Source organism: Vidua chalybeata, chromosome 26, assembly GCF_026979565.1.
Source record: "Vidua chalybeata isolate OUT-0048 chromosome 26, bVidCha1 merged haplotype, whole genome shotgun sequence".
Classification (NCBI taxonomy): domain Eukaryota; kingdom Metazoa; phylum Chordata; class Aves; order Passeriformes; family Viduidae; genus Vidua; species Vidua chalybeata.
In genome coordinates, this window is record NC_071555.1 from 2834443 (window position 1) to 2856846 (window position 22404).

The following is a 22404-nucleotide window of genomic DNA, read 5'->3' on the forward strand; positions in this document are numbered from 1 at the left end:
GGAAAGGGGAGAGGGGATGTTAAATATTTTAACCACTGACAAGGCTGGAGGAAGTTTCACAGTTTTGTTATGCTCTATTTTATTACTATCATATTTACAGATTTTTCTCTCTCTTTTTTTTTTTTTTATTTTTGTATTTTTTTCTCTCTCTCTCTCTTTCTGCAGAATCGCTGATAGATTTTTTTTTTTGTCGTTGTTGCTGCTGTTGGTTTTTTTTTTTTTTTTTTTTTTTTTTTTCCCGAACAGAATTTTCCCAAATTCTTGGAGTGTGTGTGAGCAGGAACCGATTTAAACTCTACATTCACGGTCCAATCCCCACGGGCTTGAGGAGGAGGAGGAGGAAATTTAAAAAAAAAAAAAAAAAAAAAAAAAAAAAAAGGGAAAAAAAAAAAAACCAAAACTCCCAAATTCTTGGCATGTGGGTCAGCGGCGGGGGCTCCTCCCCGGTGCCCGGGGCTGCGCTGGGGCCGGTGCCGGCGCGGGGGCTCACACGGGGGCGGGCGGGGCGCGGCGCTGCTGCAGGAAGTGCTGGATGCTGTCGGCGTCGCGCCGCAGCCACGCCGCGTTGAGCAGGATGTTCTCGCAGCACTGCTGCACCGTGCGCTCCGCCGAGGGCGCCGGGTGGCTCTCGAAGAAAGCCTGCGGGGACAAGGACAGCGGGCTGGGGGCGCTGGGGACGCGCGGAGCTGCGCTTTGCTGCGAGCCGCGGTTCGGCGGGGGAGGACCGGGGGCTTGGGAGGGACGGCAACACCAAAGCGTGGCGTGGGTTGGGTTGGGGGAGATGAAAAATCACCCGGTGGTGCCCAGAGCTCCGGCAGAGGCAGGGGCAGCTCGGCCCTGGGCACCTGCAGGGGTGGGGAAACACCTCCAGGGGTGGGGAAACACCTCCAGGGGTGGGGAAAGACTTCCAGGGGTGGGGAAAGACTTCCAGGGATAGGGAAAGACTTCCAGGGATGGGGAAAGACTCCCAGGGATGGGGAAAGACTCCCAGGGATGGGGGGACACTTCCAGGGATGGGGGGACACTTCCAGGAATGGGGGAACACTTTCAGGGGTGGGGGGACACTTCCAGGGGTGGGGAAAGACTTCCAGGGATGGGGAGACACTTCCAGGGGTGGGGGAACTCTTCCAGGGGTGGGAAGACACTTCCAGGGATGGGGAGACTCTTCCAGGAATGGGGGAACTCTTCCAGGGGTGGGGGAACTCTTCCAGGGGTGGGGGGACACTTCCAGGGCTGGGGGGACTCTTCCAGGGCTGGGGGGACTCTTCCAGGAATGGGGGGACTCTTCCAGGAATGGGGGGACTCTTCCAGGAATGGGGGGGCTCTTGCAGGGCTGGGGGGGCTCTTGCAGGGCTGGGGTGTCCAGCCCGGCTCCTGGCCCTGCCCAGGATGATCCCACAGCCCAGCCTGGCCCCGAGGGAGCTGCCCCGGGGCTCTGGGGATCACCAGTTCAAGGCCGGGCCCCGCTCACACCCCCCAAACCCCGCCCCGGACACTCCCCAAGAGCTTCAGAGCAACCCAGAAGTGCCCCCGGCAGAGCCACTCCAGGCCCCCGGGGCACCGCTGAGTTTCCAGCTTGGCCAGGCAGTGACTCCTGGCCCAGCTTGGATGGCCAGTGACTCCAGGGGATGGCCAGTGACACCAGGGAATGGCCAGTGACACCAGGGAATGGCCAGTGACTCCAGGGGATGGCCAGTGACACCAGGGAATGGCCAGTGACTCCAGGGGATGGCCAGTGACTCTAGGGGATGGCCAGTGACCTCCAGGGATGGCCAGTGACCTCCAGGGGATGGCCAGTGACACCAGGGGATGGCCAGTGACCTCCAGGGGATGGCCAGTGACTCCAAGGATGGGCAGTGACCTCCAGGGATGGCCAGTGACACCAGGGGATGGCCAGTGACCTCCAGGGGATGGCCAGTGACCTCCAGGGGATGGCCAGTGACTCCAGGGGATGGCCAGTGACCCCAGGCCCAGTTTCTGGCCGGGCAGTCTGACATTGCCCAGGGCTGCTGTGACTCTGCATTTTCCAGGGCCAGGAGCTGGCCCTGCCTCCCTCCCAGCAGCTTTTCCCAGGATTTGGCAGGATCACCTCACGCTCTGCAAGGTGACACTGAGGCTCAGACGTGGGAAATTCCCCACTCAAAGGTCAGGAATCCTCTTGGAAATGAGCTGGGATTTAATGAGGGGTGGTTGATCCAGCTCAGCGTTTTGCCAAATAAAATAAAATAAAATAAATTCTAATGCAAAATTTCTCTGTAAAATCATTTCTGCTATTAAATCTTTCCTAAGAAAAGTCACTAAATGATAAAAGGGACAGAGCCAGCTCAGGGCTCAGCTGATTTTTGGGATAACAATTCCTCCAGAGTCTTCTCCTAACAGGGAAGTGCTAATTAACCAATTAACAGCCCTGTTTTAAAGTTTCTTCTTCCAAGATGTTCTTGGAAAAATGTGGGGAAAGAATAAATAATGAAATGCACACCCACTCTCAGAGCTCTACCAGTGATGGAAGTTGGGATAATTCTGAATATTTAAAAGTTTTCTCTTTTTTGGGAAGGCCCAAAGCTGCTGCCAAACTCTGCTGGAATTTATCAAAGTCAAAATCAATGAAGAATAAATCAGTGAAATTCCAGGTTACTTCCAAAATGCTCTTTTTAAGGTATTTCAGTAATATTTTATCCAACCTAAACAACAAAATCCACCAGGATTTGACTCTTCCACCCAGAGCACCCCAAGTTTATCAGGGACTAATGAATAAATTCTTTAATTAAAGCTTCTTACCTTCACTTCTGCAGCCATTTTATCATTTGCAAATCCATCCACTGTGAGCTGCAGGGGCAAACAAAACCCCCAGCATTAAATGATGAATTAATTATTAAATTGAAGTCAAATAAATAAATAAATAAATAAATAAATAAATAAATAAATAAATAAATAAAATGTAGTTATTAATTTTAAATTTTAGATTATTTATTTTATTTTATTATTTAATTTTATCGAATTTTACTATTTTATTTTATTATTCATTCATGTAATAAAATTTATTCCTTTATTTATTAAATGTATTCTTTATTTAAAACAAATAATTAAATTTATACTTTAAATTATAAATGTAATGGTTAAATTCTTTTTTTATATTAATTAATTATTAAATTACATGGAATTAAATTCAACATTTGCAGTCACAGACAGGAGGGAAGGGTTTTTCCTCATGCCCCACGTACCTTTATTAATCTGGATATTAAGAATCCACCTTGGTATCGATTATAGAGCTCCTCCCAGTTGTCCCTCACGAATTTCCAAGCAGCTTTCCTGCCCTGTTTGCTGCCTCCAGCCACTCCTCCAATCACTGACACCGTGTCCTGGGGACGTACCTCTTCCTGGGGAGGGAAATTTTACCAATATTCCACATTTCCCCCAACAATTCCAGAGCCTTGCGTTGAGGTTTTAGGTATTTTTACACCCAATCCGTCAATGAAAGCAAATTTTTTACCCCCAAAATTGAATGTACAACTCAAAGATTGAATGAGAAGGAAACTCCTGAGTTATTTTCAAGTTACAGCCACCAAAAAAAAAAAAAAAAAAAATCTTATTTTTACTAAAAAAAAAGGGAAAGATTTAGAGAGAACATTTTGGTAAATTGAGAGGTCGAAGTGCATTTTGGCTTCTCTCAGATTTTTCTTAATTTGGAACCAGTTCATTTCAGATTTTCGTTAATTTGGAACCAACTCACTCAGATTTTTTTTTCATCTGGATCCAGCTCACTCGAATTTTTGTTGATTTGGAACCAAGGCTCTCAGATTTGTGTTACTCTGAACCAACTCCCTCAGATTTTTGTTAATTTGGAACCAGTTCACTCAGATTTTTCTGAATTTGGACCCAACTCAGCCAAATTTTGGACCCAGTTCAGCCAAATTTTTCTTAATTTGAACCCCCATCAGCCAAATTCTTCTTAATTTGGACCCAACTCAGCCAAATTTTGGACTCAGCCAAATTTTGGACCCAAGTCAGCCAAATTCTTCTTAATTTGGACCCAATTCAGTCAAATTTTGGGCTCAAGTCAGCCAAATTTAGACCCAATTCAGTCAAATTTTTCTTTATTTGAACCCCCATCAGCCAAATTCTTCTTAATTTGAACCCAATTCAGTCAAATTTTGGGCTCAAGTCAGCCAAATTCTTCTTAATTTGGACCCAATTCAGTCAAATTTTGGGCTCAAGTCAGCCAAATTTTGGACCCAATTCAATCAAATTTTTCTTTATTTGAACCCCCATCAGCCAAATTCTTCTTAATTTGGACCCAATTCAGTCAAATTTTGGGCTCAAGTCAGCCAAATTTTGGACTCAGCCAAATTTTGGACCCAAGTCAGCCAAATTTTTCTTAATTTGGACCCAATTCAGTCAAATTTTAGGCTCAAGTCAGCCAAATTTTGGACCCAATTCAGTCAAATTTTTCTTAATTTGAACCCACATCAGCCAAATTTTGGACTCAGCCAAATTTTGGACCCAAGTCAGCCAAATTTTTCTTAATTTGGACCCAATTCAGTCAAATTTTGGATTCAGCCAAATTTTGGACCCAATTCAGTCAAATTTTTCTTAATTTGAACCCCCATCAGCCAAATTCTTCTTAATTTGAACCCAATTCAGTCAAATTTTGGGCTCAAGTCAGCCAAATTTTGGACTCAGCCAAATTTTGGACCCAATTCAGTCAAATTTTTCTTAATTTAAACCTCCATCAGCCAAATTTTGGATCCAAGTCAGCCAAATTTTTCTTAATTTGAACCCACATCAGCCAAATTTTGGACTCAGCCAAATTTTGGATCCAAGTCAGCCAAATTTTTCTTAATTTGAACCCAATTCAGTCAAATTTTGGGCTCAACTCAGCCAAATTTTTCTCAATTTGAACCCAACTGGCTGAGATTTTTCTTCACGTGGAATTTCCCCAGAACTCTGAAGGCACAACTCAAAGCTTGACCCACGAGGGGAATTCCTGCAGGGTCAGCCCTGAAGCTGAGGGAATCCAGAGGGAAATTCCCTGGGAATATCCCAAAGGAAGGGAACTCACTGAAAGTGCAAAGGTGAGAACTTTTTGGATCAGCTCTGGCTGGGAGATGGCTCCGAGGACGCGCTCGATCCGGTTCTTCTCCTCCTGCATGTCGGCCTGCTTGTGCAGCTGCAGGGGGAAACACATCCAAATATTAATTCCTCGTTAATTCCACGCCTAATGAGCCCTCTGTGGGTGCCAGAGCTGCTAATTACTCGCCAAATCTAATCAGGGACAAATTGGCCTGGCTGGGGGTGCTGTTAATTCCAATGAATAGTGATTCTTCACCAGTGTGTAAATTCCCAAGGGAATTTCACACCCCCAGGGACTGGGTGTGGATAAATGCCAGCCCAGAGGGATTTTTTGGGGGGAAATGTGGGGTTTTGGAGAGTGAGCACCCACCTTTAGCATGGTGTCCAGGGTGGAGCTGTCCCCGTGCTTCAGCACAGTCACGTAGACCTGGGAGCAAACCAGAACAAAAAAAAAACCCATCACACTTCTGGAAATGCAGGCATTTTTATGGAATTGGGTTGGAATTCCCACATCTGGAAGCAGCAGCACTGCTCCCTCCTGGCTTTTAACTCTGCAGTGGAGAGATGCTTCAACTCTTTGATGTTTTCCTCCATTTCAGGAGGATTTTGGCAATTCCAAAAGCGGAAAAACCAGCAGGATGACAAAAAGAGGGAGGCTCCAATTTCCCACCCTGCTCCCCTCTCATTCCCTACCCTTTGGAATACACCTGCCAAGGGGGTGGGGACAGATTTTGGGGAGCCCAAAGCCCCCCAGGACCTACAGGACTCCTCAGGTCAGCAGACAGGATGTGCTTCCCTTCCACGTGCTCCTTGAAGCGGCGCCGGGCCTCTTCCAGCGTCGCCTTGTGCCCGGCTTTTCCCAGTTTTCCCAAAACCAGCCCCCTCAGCAGGGCATCTAGGTGGCCTAGGAGAGAGAAAAAAAAGAGAAAAATGGGATTATTTGGGAGCTTTTCCCAGTTTTCTCAAGACCAGAACCCTCAGGAGGGTATCTAGGTGGTCTAAAAGTGAGAAAAGAAAGAAAAACGGGATTATTTGGGAGTTTTCCCAAGTTTTCCTAAGGTCAGATCCCTCAGGAGAGTCTAGGAGTGAGAAAAAAAGAGAAAAATGGGATTATTGGGGAGCTTTTCCCAATTTTCCCAAAACCAGACCCCTCAGGAGAAGGAACAGATAAATGGGATTATTTGGGAGACAAAACTCAGCACTGAAGCTTTATTTCAGCTGTGTGATAATCCCTGAGGATATCCAGAGAATCCAGGCCTTTTGTCCCTCTTGTTTTAGGGAATAAATTGATTTTTTTTCACAGCAAGAGGATTCCAGCCCAAACACAACAGGCAGGGCTGGAACCTGAGCTAAATCAGGAATTTTAATCACAATTAATTGACCAGGACAGGTAAACACACACACACACACATGAATTTCCATCCTTGTAATCCAAGAATTTTCCTGCCCTCCAGCAGAGGGAAAATTAAGCAGGGAATTTTTATCAATGACAAGGAGGAAAAGTTTTTTCCATTTGAACTCTTAACTGGTTGTTTTGAGGATTTTTTTAAGTATAAAAACACCCCTGAATGCCTCTTTCAGCCTTATTGTCCTCCCTTCTCTTCCGACTTCCCTCCAAATCCCTGATAATTTATTGACACAAGATTCCCAAATCCATAACTGGATTTCCCAGCAGAAATTTTCCCCCAAATCCCTGATGCCCTATTCCCAACCCTAAAACTGAATTTCCCAGTAGATTTTGCCCAAATCCCTGATAATTTATTGACACTCACATTCCCAACCCTAAAACTGAATTTCCCCGTAGATTTTGCCCAAATCATTGATAATTTATTGTTGCTCAAGATTCCCAAATCCATAATTGGATTCCCCAGAAGTTTGCCCCCAAATCCCTGATAATTTGTTGACACTCAAGTATCCCAAAACCACAACTGAATTTCCCAGCAGTTCCCCCAAACCCCTGCTGGATTTTCCCCACCCCAAATTGAATTTCCCAGCAGTTTCCCCCAATCCCCTAATGGTTTTTCCCCACCCCAAATCCCTGATGATTTTTCCCCACCCCAAGCTGAATTTCCCAGCAGTTTCCCCCAATCCCCTGCTGGTTTTTCCCCACCCCAAATCGAATTTCCCCCAACCGAGGTTCCCCCAAACCCCTGATGTTTTTTCCCCACCCCAAACTGAATTTCCCAGCAGTTTCCCCCAAACCCCTGATGATTTTTATCCACCCCAAGCTGAATTTCCCAGCAGTTTCCCCCAAACCCCTGCTGGATTTTCCCCACTCCAAACTGAATTTCCCAGCAGTTTCCCCCAATCCCCTGCTGGTTTTTCCCCACCCCAAACCCCTGCTGGTTTTTACCCACCCCAAGCTGAATTTCCCAGCAGTTCCCCCAAACCCCTAATGATTTTTCCCCACCCCAAACCGAATTTCCCAGCAGTTTCCCCACCCCAAACCCCTGCTGGTTTTTCCCCACCCCAAGCTGAATTTCCCAGCAGCTTCCCCAAACCCCTGCTGGTTTTTCCCCACCCCAATCCCCTGCTGGTTTTTCCCCACCCCAAGCTGAATTTCCCAGCAGTTTCCCCCAATTCCCTGATAGTTTTTCCCCACCCCAAACCCCTAATGATTTTTCCCCACCCCAAACCGAATTTCCCAGCAGTTTCCCCCAAACCCCTGCTGGTTTTTCCCCACCCCAAACCCCTGATGATTTTTATCCACCCCAAGCTGAAATTCCCAGCAATTTCCCCCAAACCCCTAATGATTTTTCCCCACCCCAAACCGAATTTCCCAGCAGTTTCCCCCAATCCCCTGATAGTTTTTCCCCACCCCAAACCCCTGCTGGTTTTTCCCCACCCCAAGCTGAATTTCCCAGCAGTTTTCCCCAATCCCCTGCTGGTTTTTCCCCACCCCAATCCCCTGCTGGTTTTTCCCCACCCCAATTCCCTGCTGGCTTTTCCCCACCCCAAACCGAATTTCCCAGCAGTTTCTCCCAATCTCCTGCTGGTTTTTCCCCACCCCAAGCTGAATTTCCCAGCAGTTCCCCCAAACCCCTGCTGGTTTTTCCCCACCCCAATCCCCTGCTGGTTTTTCCCCACCCCAAACCGAATTTCCCAGCAGTTTCCCCCAAACCCCTGATGATTTTTATCCACCCCAAACTGAATTTCCCAGCAGTTCCCCCAAACCCCTGCTGCCCTATTCCCACCCCAAACCGAATTTCCCAGCAGTTTCCCCCAAACCCCTGATGATTTTTATCCACCCCAAGCTGAATTTCCCAGCAGTTTCCCCCAAACCCCTGCTGGTTTTTCCCCACCCCAAGCTGAATTTCCCAGCAGCTTCCCCAAACCCCTGATGGTTTTTCCCCATCCCAAATCGAATTTCCCAGCAGTTTCCCCCAATCCCCTGATAGTTTTTCCCCACCCCAAACCCCTGCTGCTTTTTCCCCACCCCAATCCCCTGCTGCTTTTTCCCCACCCCAAGCTGAATTTCCCAGCAGTTTCCCCCAAACCCCTGCTGCTTTTTCCCCACCCCAAACCGAATTTCCCAGCAGTTTCCCCCAATCCCCTGCTGGTTTTTCCCCACTCCAAACCCCTGCTGGTTTTTCCCCACCCCAAACCGAATTTCCCAGCAGTTTTCCCCAATCCCCTGCTGCTTTTTCCCCACCCCAAGCAGATTGCCAGCCCCAGCAGAACTTTCCTACCCTCTCCAGGTTTGGGGTCCCAGCCCAGCCTCTCCCCGATGGGGGAGAAGACGTCTCTGACGAACACCTGGATGTCCTCGTAGAAGTCGGTGTGGGACAGGAGCGTGCCCAGGATGCCCAGGTTGCAGCTCAGGTCGCTCCACACGGTGTAGTTGGGCTCGTTCACAAAAGCTTCCATCACTTTCAGGACCTCCACGGTGCTGATGATTCCAGCTCGGGCCTGGGGAAGAGGAAAAAAAAAAATGAGATGAATCCCATTATTGAATAGCTCAGCACGTTATTTTATTGGTGTTTAGGAAATTACAGGGATTCATCCCATTTTTTATAGCTCATCACTTTTTTTCTTAATAATCAGTAAAATAGTGAAGTTAATCTGATTTTTTAATAGCTCATCAATTTATTTTATTGATTATTAGGAAAACACAGGGATTAATCCAGTTTTTAATAGCTCATCTATTTTTTTTATTGATTATTAGGAAAAATCCCATTTTATAATAGCTCATCAAATTATTTTATTGATTATTAGGAAAACACAGGGATTAATCCAGTTTTTAATAGCTCATCTATTTTTTTTATTGATTATTAGGAAAACACAGGGATTAATCCAGTTTTTAATAGCTCATCAATTTATTTTATTGATTATTAGGAAAAATCCCATTTTATAATAGCTCATCAAATTATTTTATGGGGTATTAGGAAAACACAGGCATTAATCTGATTTTTAATAGCTCAGCACATTATTGTATTGATTATTAGGAAAACATAGGGATTCATCCCATTTTTTAATAGCTCATCACTTTATTGTATTGATTATTAGGAAAAATCTCATTTTATAACAGCTCATCCATTTATTTTATTGATTATTAGCAAGACACAGGAATTAATCCCATTTTGTAATAGCTCATCAATTTATTTTAAGGATTACTAAGAAAAAAAGGGATTAATCTGATTTTATTATTTCCTCATCAATTTATTTTGCCCCATTCCCAGAGGATTTTGCCCCAATCCCAACGGATTTTGGCCCATACACAGAGGATTTGGCCCCAGTCCCAAAAGAATTTTCTCAATCCCAAAGGATTTTCTCAATCCTAGAGGATTCTCTCTATCCCAGATGACTTTGCCCCATTCCCAGATCATTTTTCCCCATTCCCAGACTATTTTTCACCAATCCCAGATGATTTTCCGTAATCCCAGAGGATTTCCCCCCTCGTTCCCAGAGGATTTCCCCCATTCCCAGATGATTTCCCCACTCCCAGAGGACTCCCCCCATTCCCAGATGATTTCCCCATTCCCAGATGATTTCCCCACTCCCAGAGGATTTCCCCCATTCCCAGATGACTTCCCCCATTCCCAGATGATTTCCCCCATTCCCAGAGGATTTCTCCCCCATTCCCAGATGATTTCCCCGTTCCCAGAGGATTTCCCCCATTCCCAGAGGATTTCCCCCATTCCCAGATGATTTCCCCCCATTCCCAGATGATTTCCCCATTCCCAGAGGATTTCCCCCATTCCCAGAGGATTTCCCCCATTCCCAGATGATTTCCCCATTCCCAGAGGATTTCCCCCATTCCCAGAGGACTCCCCCCATTCCCAGATGACTCCCCCCATTCCCAGAGGATTTCCCCCATTCCCAGATGACTCCCCCCATTCCCAGAGGATTTCCCCCATTCCCAGATGATTTCTCCCCCATTCCCAGATGACTCCCCCCATTCCCAGATGATTTCCCCCATTCCCAGATGATTTCCCCATTCCCAGAGGATTTCCCCCATTCCCAGAGGACTCCCCCCATTCCCAGATGATTTCCATCCATTCCCAGATGATTTCCCCCATTCCCAGATGATTTCCCCCCATTCCCAGAGGATTTCTCCCCCGTTCCCAGAGGATTTCCCCCATTCCCAGAGGACTTCCCCCATTCCCAGATGATTTCCCCCATTCCCAGAGGATTTCTCCCCCATTCCCAGATGATTTCCCCCATTCCCAGAGGATTTCCCCCATTCCCAGATGATTTCCATCCATTCCCAGATGATTTCCCCCATTCCCAGATGATTTCCATCCATTCCCAGATGATTTCCCCCATTCCCAGATGATTTCCCCCATTCCCAGATGATTTCCCCCCATTCCCAGATGATTTCCATCCATTCCCAGATGATTTCCCCCATTCCCAGAGGATTTCCCCCATTCCCAGAGGATTTCCCCCCATTCCCAGATGATTTCCCCGTTCCCAGAGGATTTCCCCCATTCCCAGAGGATTTCCCCCATTCCCAGATGACTTCCCCCATTCCCAGAGGATTTCCCCCATTCCCAGATGATTTCTCCCATTCCCAGATGATTTCCCCCATTCCCAGATGATTTCTCCCCCATTCCCAGACGATTTCTCCCCCATTCCCAGAGGATTTATCCCCCATTCCCAGACGATTTCCCCCTATTCCCAGAGGATTTCTCCCCATTCCCAGATGATTTCCCCCATTCCCAGAGGATTTATCCCCCATTCCCAGAGGATTTCTCCCCCATTCCCAGATGATTTCCCCCATTCCCAGATGATTTCCCCCATTCCCAGAGGATTTCCCCCATTCCCAGACGATTTCTCCCCCATTCCCAGAGGATTTCCCCCATTCCCAGAGGATTTCCCCCCATTCCCAGGGGATTTCTCCCCCATTCCCAGATGATTTCCCCCCATTCCCAGAGGATTTATCCCCCATTCCCAGAGGATTTATCCCCCATTCCCAGAGGATTTCTCCCCCATTCCCAAATGATTTCCCCACTCCCAGAGGATTTCCCCCATTCCCAGATGATTTCCCCCCATTCCCAGAGGATTTCCCCCCATTGCCAGGGGATTTCCCCCATTCCCAGACGATTTCTCCCCCATTCCCAGAGGATTTCCCCCATTCCCAGACGATTTCTCCCCCATTCCCAGATGATTTCCCCCATTCCCAGACGATTTCTCCCCCATTCCCAGAGGATTTCCCCCATTCCCAGACGATTTCTCCCCCATTCCCAGAGGATTTATCCCCCATTCCCAGAGGATTTCCCCCATTCCCAGGGGATTTCCCCCATTCCCAGGGGATTTCTCCCCCATTCCCAGAGGATTTCCCCCATTCCCAGACGATTTCTCCCCCATTCCCAGAGGATTTATCCCCCATTCCCAGACGATTTCTCCCCCATTCCCAGAGGATTTCCCCCCATTCCCAGATGATTTCCCCACTCCCAGAGGATTTCCCCCATTCCCAGAGGATTTCCCCCCATTCCCAGAGGATTTCCCCCCATTCCCAGACGATTTCCCCCCATTCCCAGAGGATTTATCCCCCATTCCCAGACGATTTCCCCCCATTCCCAGAGGATTTCCCCCCATTCCCAGACGATTTCCCCCCATTCCCAGACGATTTCCCCCCATTCCCAGACGATTTCTCCCCATTCCCAGAGGATTTATCCCCCATTCCCAGAGGATTTCTCCCCCATTCCCAGATGATTTCCCCCATTCCCAGATGATTTCCCCCATTCCCAGAGGACTCCCCCCATTCCCAGACGATTTCTCCCCCATTCCCAGAGGATTTCCCCCATTCCCAGAGGATTTCCCCCCATTCCCAGGGGATTTCTCCCCCATTCCCAGATGATTTCCCCCATTCCCAGAGGATTTATCCCCCATTCCCAGAGGATTTCTCCCCCATTCCCAGATGATTTCCCCACTCCCAGAGGATTTCCCCCATTCCCAGATGATTTCCCCCCATTCCCAGAGGATTTCCCCCATTCCCAGGGGATTTCCCCCATTCCCAGACGATTTCTCCCCCATTCCCAGAGGATTTCCCCCATTCCCAGACGATTTCTCCCCCATTCCCAGAGGATTTCCCCCATTCCCAGACGATTTCTCCCCCATTCCCAGAGGATTTATCCCCCATTCCCAGACGATTTCCCCCCATTCCCAGAGGATTTCCCCCCATTCCCAGAGGATTTCCCCCACTCCCAGAGGATTTCCCCCCATTCCCAGAGGATTTCCCCCCATTCCCAGAGGATTTCCCCCCATTCCCAGACGATTTCTCCCCCATTCCCAGAGGATTTCCCCAGGGCTCACCAGGGAGAAGAGGTCGTTCTGCAGCCCCAGCCTGTCCACGGGGGGCAGGGACAGGTCCCTGATGGCCGGGATGAGGCTCTCCAGCATGGCCGGGCTGTACTGGGTGCGGTAAAACCCCACCGTGCCCAGGTTCAGCTGCAGCAAAACAGCACCAGGGCTCAGGCACAGCAGCAATCCCAACTGCCCAGGTGTGCCTAGCTGAAACACGGCTGTGCTTCTCTAGAGTTCAATGAAATTCAGTTTATCTTTGTAGATTTAATTAAAAGCTATTTATTGTTATTGGTAATTAGAGAAAATGTGATTTATACTTATATATAGTTGTGTGTATGTGTCCAAAATATGGCTTTGGATCTATACTTATTTATCTGTACTTTATAGACATTTATATAAACTTTATATTTCTATTTACAGGCATTTGTCTAAAACACCTTTGTATTTATATATTTATCTAAAAGATCTTTATATTGTTATATATGCAAACAATTCCACATTTCCCAGGTGTCCCTAGCTGAAACACGGCTGTGCTTCTCTAGAGTTCAATGAAATTCAGTTTATCTTTGTAGATTTAATTAAAAGTTGTTTATTGTTATTGGTAATTAGAGAAAATGTGATTTATATTTATATAAAATGTGAATATTATTTTTATATATATATTATAATGTATATAATTGTGTATATGTGTCCAAAATATGGCTTTGGATCTATACTTATTTATCTGAACTTTATATTTATAGACACTTATATAAACTTTATATTTATATTTACAGGCATTTGTCTAAAACATCTTTGTATTTATATATTTATCTAAAAGAACTTTATAGTGTTATATATGCAAAGAATTCCACATTTTCTAGGTGTTCCTAGCTGAAACATGGCTGTGCTTCTCTAGAGTTCAACAAAATTCAGTTTATCTTTGTAGATTTAATTAAAAGCTATTTATTGCTATAGGTAATTATATAAAATGTGATTTATACTTATATATAGTTGTGTATCTGTGTCCAAAATATGGCTTTGGATCTATACTTATCTGAACTTTATATTTATAGACATTTATATAAACTTTATATTTCTATTTACAGGCATTTGTCTGAAACACCTTTGTATTTATATATTTATCTAAAAGATCTTTATATTGTTATATATGCAAACAATTCCACATTTCCCAGGTGTCCCTAGCTGAAACATGGCTTTGCTTGTCTAGAGTTCAATAAAATTCAGTTTATCTTTGTAGATTTAAAGAAAAAGTTATTTATTGCTATAGGTAATTATAGAAAATGTGATTTATATTTATATAAAATGTGAATATTATATTTATATTTATATTTTTATATATATATATTTATATTTATATTATAATGTATATAATTGTGTACCTGTGTCCAAAATATGGCTTTGGATCTATACTTATCTGAACTTTATATTTATAGACATTTATATAAACTTTATATTTCTATTTACAGGCATTTGTCTAAAACATCTTTGTATTTATATATTTATCTAAAAGATCTTTATATTGTTATATATGCAAACAATTCCACATTTCCTAGGTGTCCCTAGCTGAAACACGGCTGTGCTTGTCTAGAGTTCAATAAAATTCAGTTTATCTTTGTAGATTTAAATTAAAAGTTGTTTATTGTTATAGGTAATTATAGAAAATGTGATTTATATTTATATATAGTTGTGTATATGTGTCCAAAATATGGCTTTGGATCTATACTTATCTGAACTTTATATTTATAGACATTTATATAAACTTTATATTTACAGGCATTTATCTAAAACACCTTTGTATTTATATATTTATCTAAAAGAACTTTATAGTGTTATATATGCAAACAATTCCACATTTTCTAGGTGTTCCTAGCTGAAACACGGCTGTGCTTCTCTAGAGTTCAATAAAATTCGGTTTATTTTTGTAGATTTAAATAAAAGTTATTTATTGCTATAGGTAATTATAGAAAATGTGATTTATATTTATATAAAATGTGAATATTATTTATATTTATATTTATATTTATATTTATATTTATATTTATATTTATATTTATATTTATATTTATATTATATATAATTGTGTATCTGTGTCCAAAATATGGCTTTGGATCTATACTTATCTGAACTTTATATTTATAGACATTTATATAAACTTTACATTTATGTTTACAGGTATTTATCTAAAACATCTTTGTATTTATATATTTATCTAAAAGATCTTTATATTGTTATATATGCAAACAATTCCACATTTCCCAGGTGTCCCTAGCTGAAACATGGCTGTGCTTGTCTAGATTTCAATAAAATTCAGTTTATCTTTGTAGATTTAAATTAAAAGTTGTTTATTGTTATAGTTAATTATAGAAAATGTGATTTATATTTATAGATAGTTGTGTATATGTGTCCAAAATATGGCTTTGGATTTATAAATATTTATATAAAATACCTCTTTTTATTTATACTTATCTATCTAAACTTCATATTTATAAGCATTTATCTAAAATATCTTTGTATATATATATATTTCTCTAAAAGAACTTTATTTTGGTATATATGCAAAAAATGTAATATTTTATATGCATTTTTATCTAAAATATATTCTATATTTAGGTATATTTAAATAAAGTTTTATGTTTACATATTTAAATAAAATGTCATTTATTGTTATACAATAATATAAAATGTAATTTATAAATTAGATAAAATGTGATTTCTATTTATATATAGTTGTAAAAAATATGTGTCTAAAATATGTCTTTGTATTTATACATATTTAACTACAATAGAGCTTTTTATTTGTACTTACCTAAAAATTTCCTTTATATTTATTCATATTTATTTAAAATCTGCCTGTAGACATATTCATTTAAAATATATCTATCTATATATGTGTTTTATATATAAAAAGTACATGTAGGAAAACTACATATAGAAAAAACAATAAATTATGTATTAATATGTAAATATACAAATTACAATTTTAAAATCATAAATAGATTGTATAAATGTGTATTAATTATAATAATTAAAATAATGTATAGATTTATAACATATATATAGTTAGGAATTTAAATATATATTATAGTAAGAGAATATAATACATGGCATAAAGTATATAAGGATTGTAATAATTATAATTATTATGATGGCAATGAGACAATAATAACAATAATTGCAATAATAAAGATAACAATGACTAAAAAAGCCACCACATCTCAACTCAAATCCTGCCTTTAATTTCAGAGTTTTTTTCCAGGCTTTAATTCCCAAAAAAATTCCAGTTGACATTGTAGGAAAATGGGAAAGAAAGAGGAGGAAAAGGAACCAAAACTCCAGAGCAGCACAGGGAAGAAAAGAAGTTTTTCCAGAGGAAAACCAAAATTCCAAGGGAAAGAGAAATAAAAGAGGGAAGAGGAAAATGAAATGAAATGCATGGAAAATGGAAAATGAAAGGAAATGAAAAATGAAATGAAAAATGAAATTTTTCATTGAAAATGAAAATGAAATGAAAAGTGAAATTTTTCCATGAAATGAATGGAAAATGGAAAATGAAAGGAAATGAAAAATGAAATGAAAAATGAAATTTTTCATTGAAAATGAAATGAAAAATGAAATGAAAAATGAAATTTTTCCATGAAATGAATGGAAAATGGAAAATGAAAGGAAATGAAAAATGAAATGAAAAATGAAATTTTTCATTGAAAATGAAATGAAAAATGAAATGAAAAATGAAATTTTTCATTTTCACCTTGACCCACTGCTCTGGTTTGGTGTCCTTCAAGACCACGGTGAGCTCGGGTTTGTCCATCAAAATCTGCATTTTGGCACAGGTGGGGTCCTCGCTCGTGCAAATGCTGATGGGCACCATCCACATGGGGAAATCCTCCCCTGCAAAAGAGGGAAAACCAGGAAAAAAAATGGGTGGAAAACACAGAGAAACAGCTCAAACACGGCTGAAAATTCAACTGGAAAATAACAGCCCAAATCTAAAGGCCCGCATCTGAAATGTCAGTTTTTAGAGGTAAAAGTCTGAGGGAAAATCAGTTTTAGAGTCAAAAATCTGAGGGGAAAAAATGTCAGTTTTTGAGGTAAAAAAAATCTGAGGGGAAATGTGACTTTTAGAGTTAAAAATCTGAAGGGAAATGACAGTTTTAGAGTTAAAACCCCCAAAATCTTGAAATCAAGTTTCAAGCCAAACATTTCAAATTAGATAAGCATGGCAAGCGAGTGGAATCAGTGCTGGGAGCAGCAGTTGTGCCCACCTGGGGGGTTTTTATTTCATTTAATTCAGCACCACCATACACCAAATGCTCCCCAGGCTCTCAGAGGGCCCTGGCCCTAAAATTGACATTTTTGAAGGAATTTTGAGACAAGGAATGCTGCTCTCCATGGAAACCACAAATGGAAAAGGCCCAAACTTGGATTTCCTCAGGTTTTCCCACCTGGATCCAGGGAGAACACAGGCCTGAGGCTTGTTTCAGCTCCCAAAACTGCTGCTTTTGGATGAAAAACAACAAAAAAACACCAATATCCCTTCAAAATTGGGATATTTTGTGGTTTTGGCCTACCCCATTCCTGCTCCCAGCTCTCCTCTTACCAGTATATGGTCCACTGGCACAGAATTTCTTCTGGACCAACTTCAACACTTTGTCATCTTCTTGCTGAGGGAAAAAAATTTAAAAAAAAAAAAAAAAGGGCAAGAAAATGAGAAAAGGGGATGATTAGCACGTTTCATTTCAGTCCCTGTGTGTCACTGCCCTCTGTTTCATGGAATAATTTGGGTTTTTCCCCTCAGAAAAAGGCTCTGTTTTAACAGCCACGGCCTGGATTTGCGGCCTGACTCCAGCTCCCGCCCCTGATCCTCCCTCATGCTGCAATCTTGTGGAAGAAGCACAATTGGAGTGGAATTATTCCCTCCCCACTACAAACATTCCCCAAAATCAGTGAACTCCAGGCATCCAGGGAGTTTTGGGATGAATCCACAGGGATTTGGCACCTCCACCCCCATTGGAACCAGAGCTGTGCCCACACGGAGCCTCCCCTGATCCAAGGCTCAAGACCAGGGAATATTGTTACATTTTATCTGAAATTAAGGCACAATTCCATTTTTACCACCCCTGATCCAAGGGAATGCCCAAAACCAGGGAATATTGTTCAATTTGATCCAAAATTAAGGCACAATTCCATTTTTACCACCCCTGATCCAAGGGAGCGCTCAAAATCAGAAAATATTGTTACATTTTATGTGAAATTAAGGCACAATTCCATTTTTTACCACCCCTGATCCAAGGGAATGCCCAAAACCAGGGAATATTGTTCAATTTGATCCAAAATTAAGGCACAATTCCATTTTTACCACCCCTGATCCAAGGGAATGCCCAAAACCAGGGAATATTGTTCACTTTGATCCAAAATTAAGGCACAATTCCATTTTTACCACCCCTGATCCAAGGCAGCGCTCAAAATCAGAAAATATTGTTAAATTTTATCTGAAATTAAGGCACAATTCCATTTTTACCACCCCTGATCCAAGGGAATGCCCAAAACCAGGGAATATTGTTCACTTTGATCCAAAATTAAGGCACAATTCCATTTTTACCACCCCTGATCCAAGGCAGCGCTCAAAATCAAGAAATATTGTTATATTTTATCTGAAATTAAGGCACAATTCCATTTTTTACCACCCCTGATCCAAGGGAATGCCCAAAACCAGGGAATATTGTTCAATTTGATCCAAAATTAAGGCACAATTCCATTTTTACCTGTTCAGCCTCCACATAAATGAGTGGAAATCCCATTTGTTTGGTCCACGTGTTCATCACAGCAGCAATGGGTTTACCACTGGCTTTTTCCAGGCTTTCCCAGAGATCCTCTGCAGGAGAAAAGGATTTGAATCAGGTTTTAATAGGGACAGCATAAGGAAAGTTGGGTTCTTACTCCACCTTTTACATTTTGTGTTTTGTTGAAATTTAACAGATGACAGGCAAAAAAAAAAAATGGAAATAGTTTAAATCTCCTCAGGAAGGAGAGAGGGGAAAAGCAGCTTCTTTAGTGCTAAAAACCCCAATCAATACACATTGTGATACAAAAATTAACATTAAATATTCAAAGAGAACAACATTTCCCTTTAGTTTTTTTTATGTATTATTCAAAAATCGCTGACCAAACACCATGGATTGGATTTGGCTGATTGAGCTTTGATGTCCTCACTTCCACATTTGTGCCTGATACACAAAAATAGAAGGTCTAAAAGCAAAAATACCAGACTTTGGCCTGTTTAATCACAGGATCAATACTGCAAAAGGCTCTTTTGGCAAACCAAAGAATATTTGTAAAATATTTTTCAGTGGTAACTCAGCCCTTGGAGATCACCTCAGCCACACACTCCAGGGACAGAAAATCCCCAGGCATGCTGAATCCTCCCTGTGCAGGGCATAAAACTGGGAACAAGCCAGGAATTTCTTGGAATTTCAATTATTTCAGGTGCAAAACCAGCAGTTTTGAGTCCAAAATCAACTTTTGTGCCCATCCCAGTGACCCAGTTACCTGTGGCAGCATTCCTCTGCTGGAACTTGGTCAGGTACAGGTTCATTCCTTTCCGGAAATCCTGGGAATACACAAGTGGAGATGTCACAGGGATTTCCCATCCTCCTGCTCTGCATTTATCCCCAGGAACCAGGCAAGGAATCTTTGAAATCATGAATCCGTTTTGTATTTCCCATTATGTTGTTTTTCCCAGATAAGTTCAAATAGAGCTTGAAGTGGAGAAATTTTCAAAACACAGAACAACTTTTTTTTTTTTTTTTTTTTTTTTTTTTTTTTTAACCCCAGTAATTTCAGCTGTAAAAAAAAAAAAAAAAAACCCTGAAAATCTCTAATTGTCATTCCTTTACCTCATCCCCAATGTAGTCATGCAGCATCCGGATCACAGAGGCTCCCTTGCTGTAGGAAATGGCATCAAATATTTCATCCACCTCGGAGGGATGGCCCACGCTGACCTGTGGGAAGCACCACAACCCCTGGTGAGAAGGATTTGGGCGGCCAAAAAATTGCATTTTGCTCGTGGCAGCGTTTTAGAGTTGAAAATCTGAGGGGAAAATCAGTTTAGAGGTGAAAATGTGAGGGGAAAATTGGGTTTAGAGGTGAAAATGTGAGGGGAAAATCGGGTTTAGAGGTGAAGATCTGAGGGAAATCAGTTTTAGATTTGAAAATCTGAGGGGAAATCAGTTTAGAGGTGAAAATGTGAGGGGAAAATCAGTTTTAGAGGTGAAAATCTGAAGGAAAACATCAGTTTTAGAGGTGAAAATCCGAAGGAAAACATCAGTTTTAGGGTTGAAAATATAAGGGAAAATATCAGTTTTGGAGTTGAAAATCTGAGGGAAAATCAGTTTTAGAGTGAAAATCTGAGGGAAAATGTCCATTTTAGAGATGAAAATCTGAAGGGGAAAATCAGTTTTAGAGGTGAAAATGTGAGGGAAAGTCAGTTTTAGAGGTGGAAATCTGAAGGATTCTTTGTCTCCTCTCCTACTGCTGGATTGTCTGAGAGCAATCTCTGCCCCCAGACAACAAAAATTCCCCAAATATGCTTGGGTCAGGGCTGGTTTGGAAGTTAAACATGGTTTAAGTTATGTTTTGCTGCTGGATCAGATAAATTTGGGGATCTTCCTTCAATCTTTGGCTTCCCAAAAGCAGCAAAACTTTTGTTAAATTAAGATTGTGAAATCCAGGGATAGGGAGCAAGGCACGCTCAGGGAGTGAATCACTGTAAAGTGCCACACTGGACAAGGTCATTTCCCAAAATTTATTTCAACAGAGATTTCCTAAAACATTAGAATCCCATTGGAATCCTGAGGAATTAGATCTCTAGGAATTAAAAAACTGGGAATTCCAAGGGAGTTTTTTGGCGGCTCAGCCCCTCAGGGAGAGCAGAACCCACGCGCAGCTCCGGATTCCGCTTCGCTCAGCGACCACCACGAAATTCCCTTTTTAATTACAGGGAAAAGGGGTGGGGAAAAGGCTGGAAAATGAGGATTGACCTCGATGGGGTGGCTGTTGTCTAAGGCATCGAGCTCCTGGGCTCGGGTGTAGTCAGCAGACACAAACTGGGTCCAGATGTCGTACTCGGGGAAGCAGTGATCCACGCACAGGTACTCGATCCACGAGGCAAAGCCCTCGTTCAGCCACAGGTGAGTCCACCACTCCTGCAGGGACACAAAAAAAAAAAACAGGGATAAAGGACAAAATCCCCAGGGAATATTCAATTAATTATTTTAACACAGCGGGCTGCTGTTTAGGGGCACCCAAACACACGTTTTGGGCAGGATATGAAGTAAATTTCAATTTAAAAGAAGGGATTTTTTAAAAATCCTTTTTAAAAGATACCATAAAAAGTAATGGTACCTTTTTTAAAAGATACCATAAAAAAGGTACCATAAAATCCTTTTTAAAAGGTACCATTTTAAAAGTACCATAAGCTACCATTTAAATAGTAAATTAATTATTTTAAGACAACGTGCTGCTTAATTATTTTAAGCCACAGGTGAGTCCACCACTCCTGCAGGGACACAAAAAAAAAAAACAGGGATAAAGGACAAAATCCCCAGGGAATATTCAATTAATTATTTTAACACAGCGTGCTGCTGTTTAGGGGCAACCAAACACACGTTTTGGGCAGGATATGAAGTAAATTTGAATTTTAAAAAAAGGATTTTTTAAAAAATCCTTTTTAAAAGATACCATAAAAAGTAATGGTACCTTTTTTAAAAGATACCATAAAAAAGGTACCATAAAATCCTTTTTAAAAGGTACCATTTTAAAAGTACAATAAGCTACCATTTAAATAGTAAATTAATTATTTTAAGACAACGTGCTGCTGTGTAAGGGCATCCAAACCCAGATTTTGGGCAGGATAGGAAGCATATTGAAATAAAAAATGGGATTTTGGAGGGTTTAGGTACCATAAACCACAATGTAAATACTAAATTAATTATTTTAACACAGCGTGCTGCTGTTTAGGGGCATGCAAACTCAGATTTTGGGCAGGATAGGAGGCAGATTGAAATGAAAAAAATGATTTTGGAGGGCTGAGGTACCATGGTGACGAGGTTTCCAAACCATTGATGAGCCAGTTCATGTCCCACCACCAGAGCCACCCACTGGCGCGACGAGGAGCAGGAGTTTTTGGGATCGATGAGCAAAGCTGTCTCCCTGTGGTGGAGAGAAAACCAGAGCTCAGCAGGGAAGGGGACAACCCCAGGGGGGTAAAAAAACCACAACCCAAAAAGGAGGTGAAATTACCTAAGAGAGAGGGAAAAAAAACCAAAAAAACCACCGAAAAACCAACCCAAAATCTATTTCAATGTAGCCATGAAATTCTCAGGGTGAGTTCCACAGCTGCTGGAATGCTCTGGAGCAGGAATTATTTTATGGCATGCAAGTGGAAGAAAAAGAACCCAGGCAGAAGGAGGAAAATTTTGGTTTTATTTATCAAAAGGCTCCCCTCGGTCATTTTTTGGAAGCTCAGCTCCCTCTGTGCTCCGGGGTGGGAGCAGATCCTGCTCCCCTCAGCGTTCCCAAAGGAATTCT

General features: G+C 42.2%; 1 protein-coding gene across 1 annotated transcript in view; it reads right to left on the bottom strand.

The window, feature by feature from the left end:
• Positions 1–203: 203 nt before the first annotated feature.
• Positions 204–22404, bottom strand: part of NPEPPS (aminopeptidase puromycin sensitive) — a 42768-nt gene continuing 20567 nt past the window's right edge. Inside the window, exons 9-23 of the mRNA XM_053965252.1 lie at positions 21912–22026; positions 20856–21020; positions 19713–19817; positions 19366–19426; positions 18582–18691; positions 17417–17480; positions 16568–16707; positions 12826–12960; positions 8760–8979; positions 5832–5974; positions 5441–5497; positions 5060–5167; positions 3222–3377; positions 2779–2826; positions 204–639 (exon numbers count right to left, since the gene is read on the bottom strand). Coding sequence (XP_053821227.1) covers positions 487–639; positions 2779–2826; positions 3222–3377; positions 5060–5167; positions 5441–5497; positions 5832–5974; positions 8760–8979; positions 12826–12960; positions 16568–16707; positions 17417–17480; positions 18582–18691; positions 19366–19426; positions 19713–19817; positions 20856–21020; positions 21912–22026 — 1780 coding nt within the window. The 3' untranslated portion in view covers positions 204–486. The remainder of the gene's footprint in view (positions 640–2778; positions 2827–3221; positions 3378–5059; positions 5168–5440; positions 5498–5831; positions 5975–8759; positions 8980–12825; positions 12961–16567; positions 16708–17416; positions 17481–18581; positions 18692–19365; positions 19427–19712; positions 19818–20855; positions 21021–21911; positions 22027–22404) is intronic.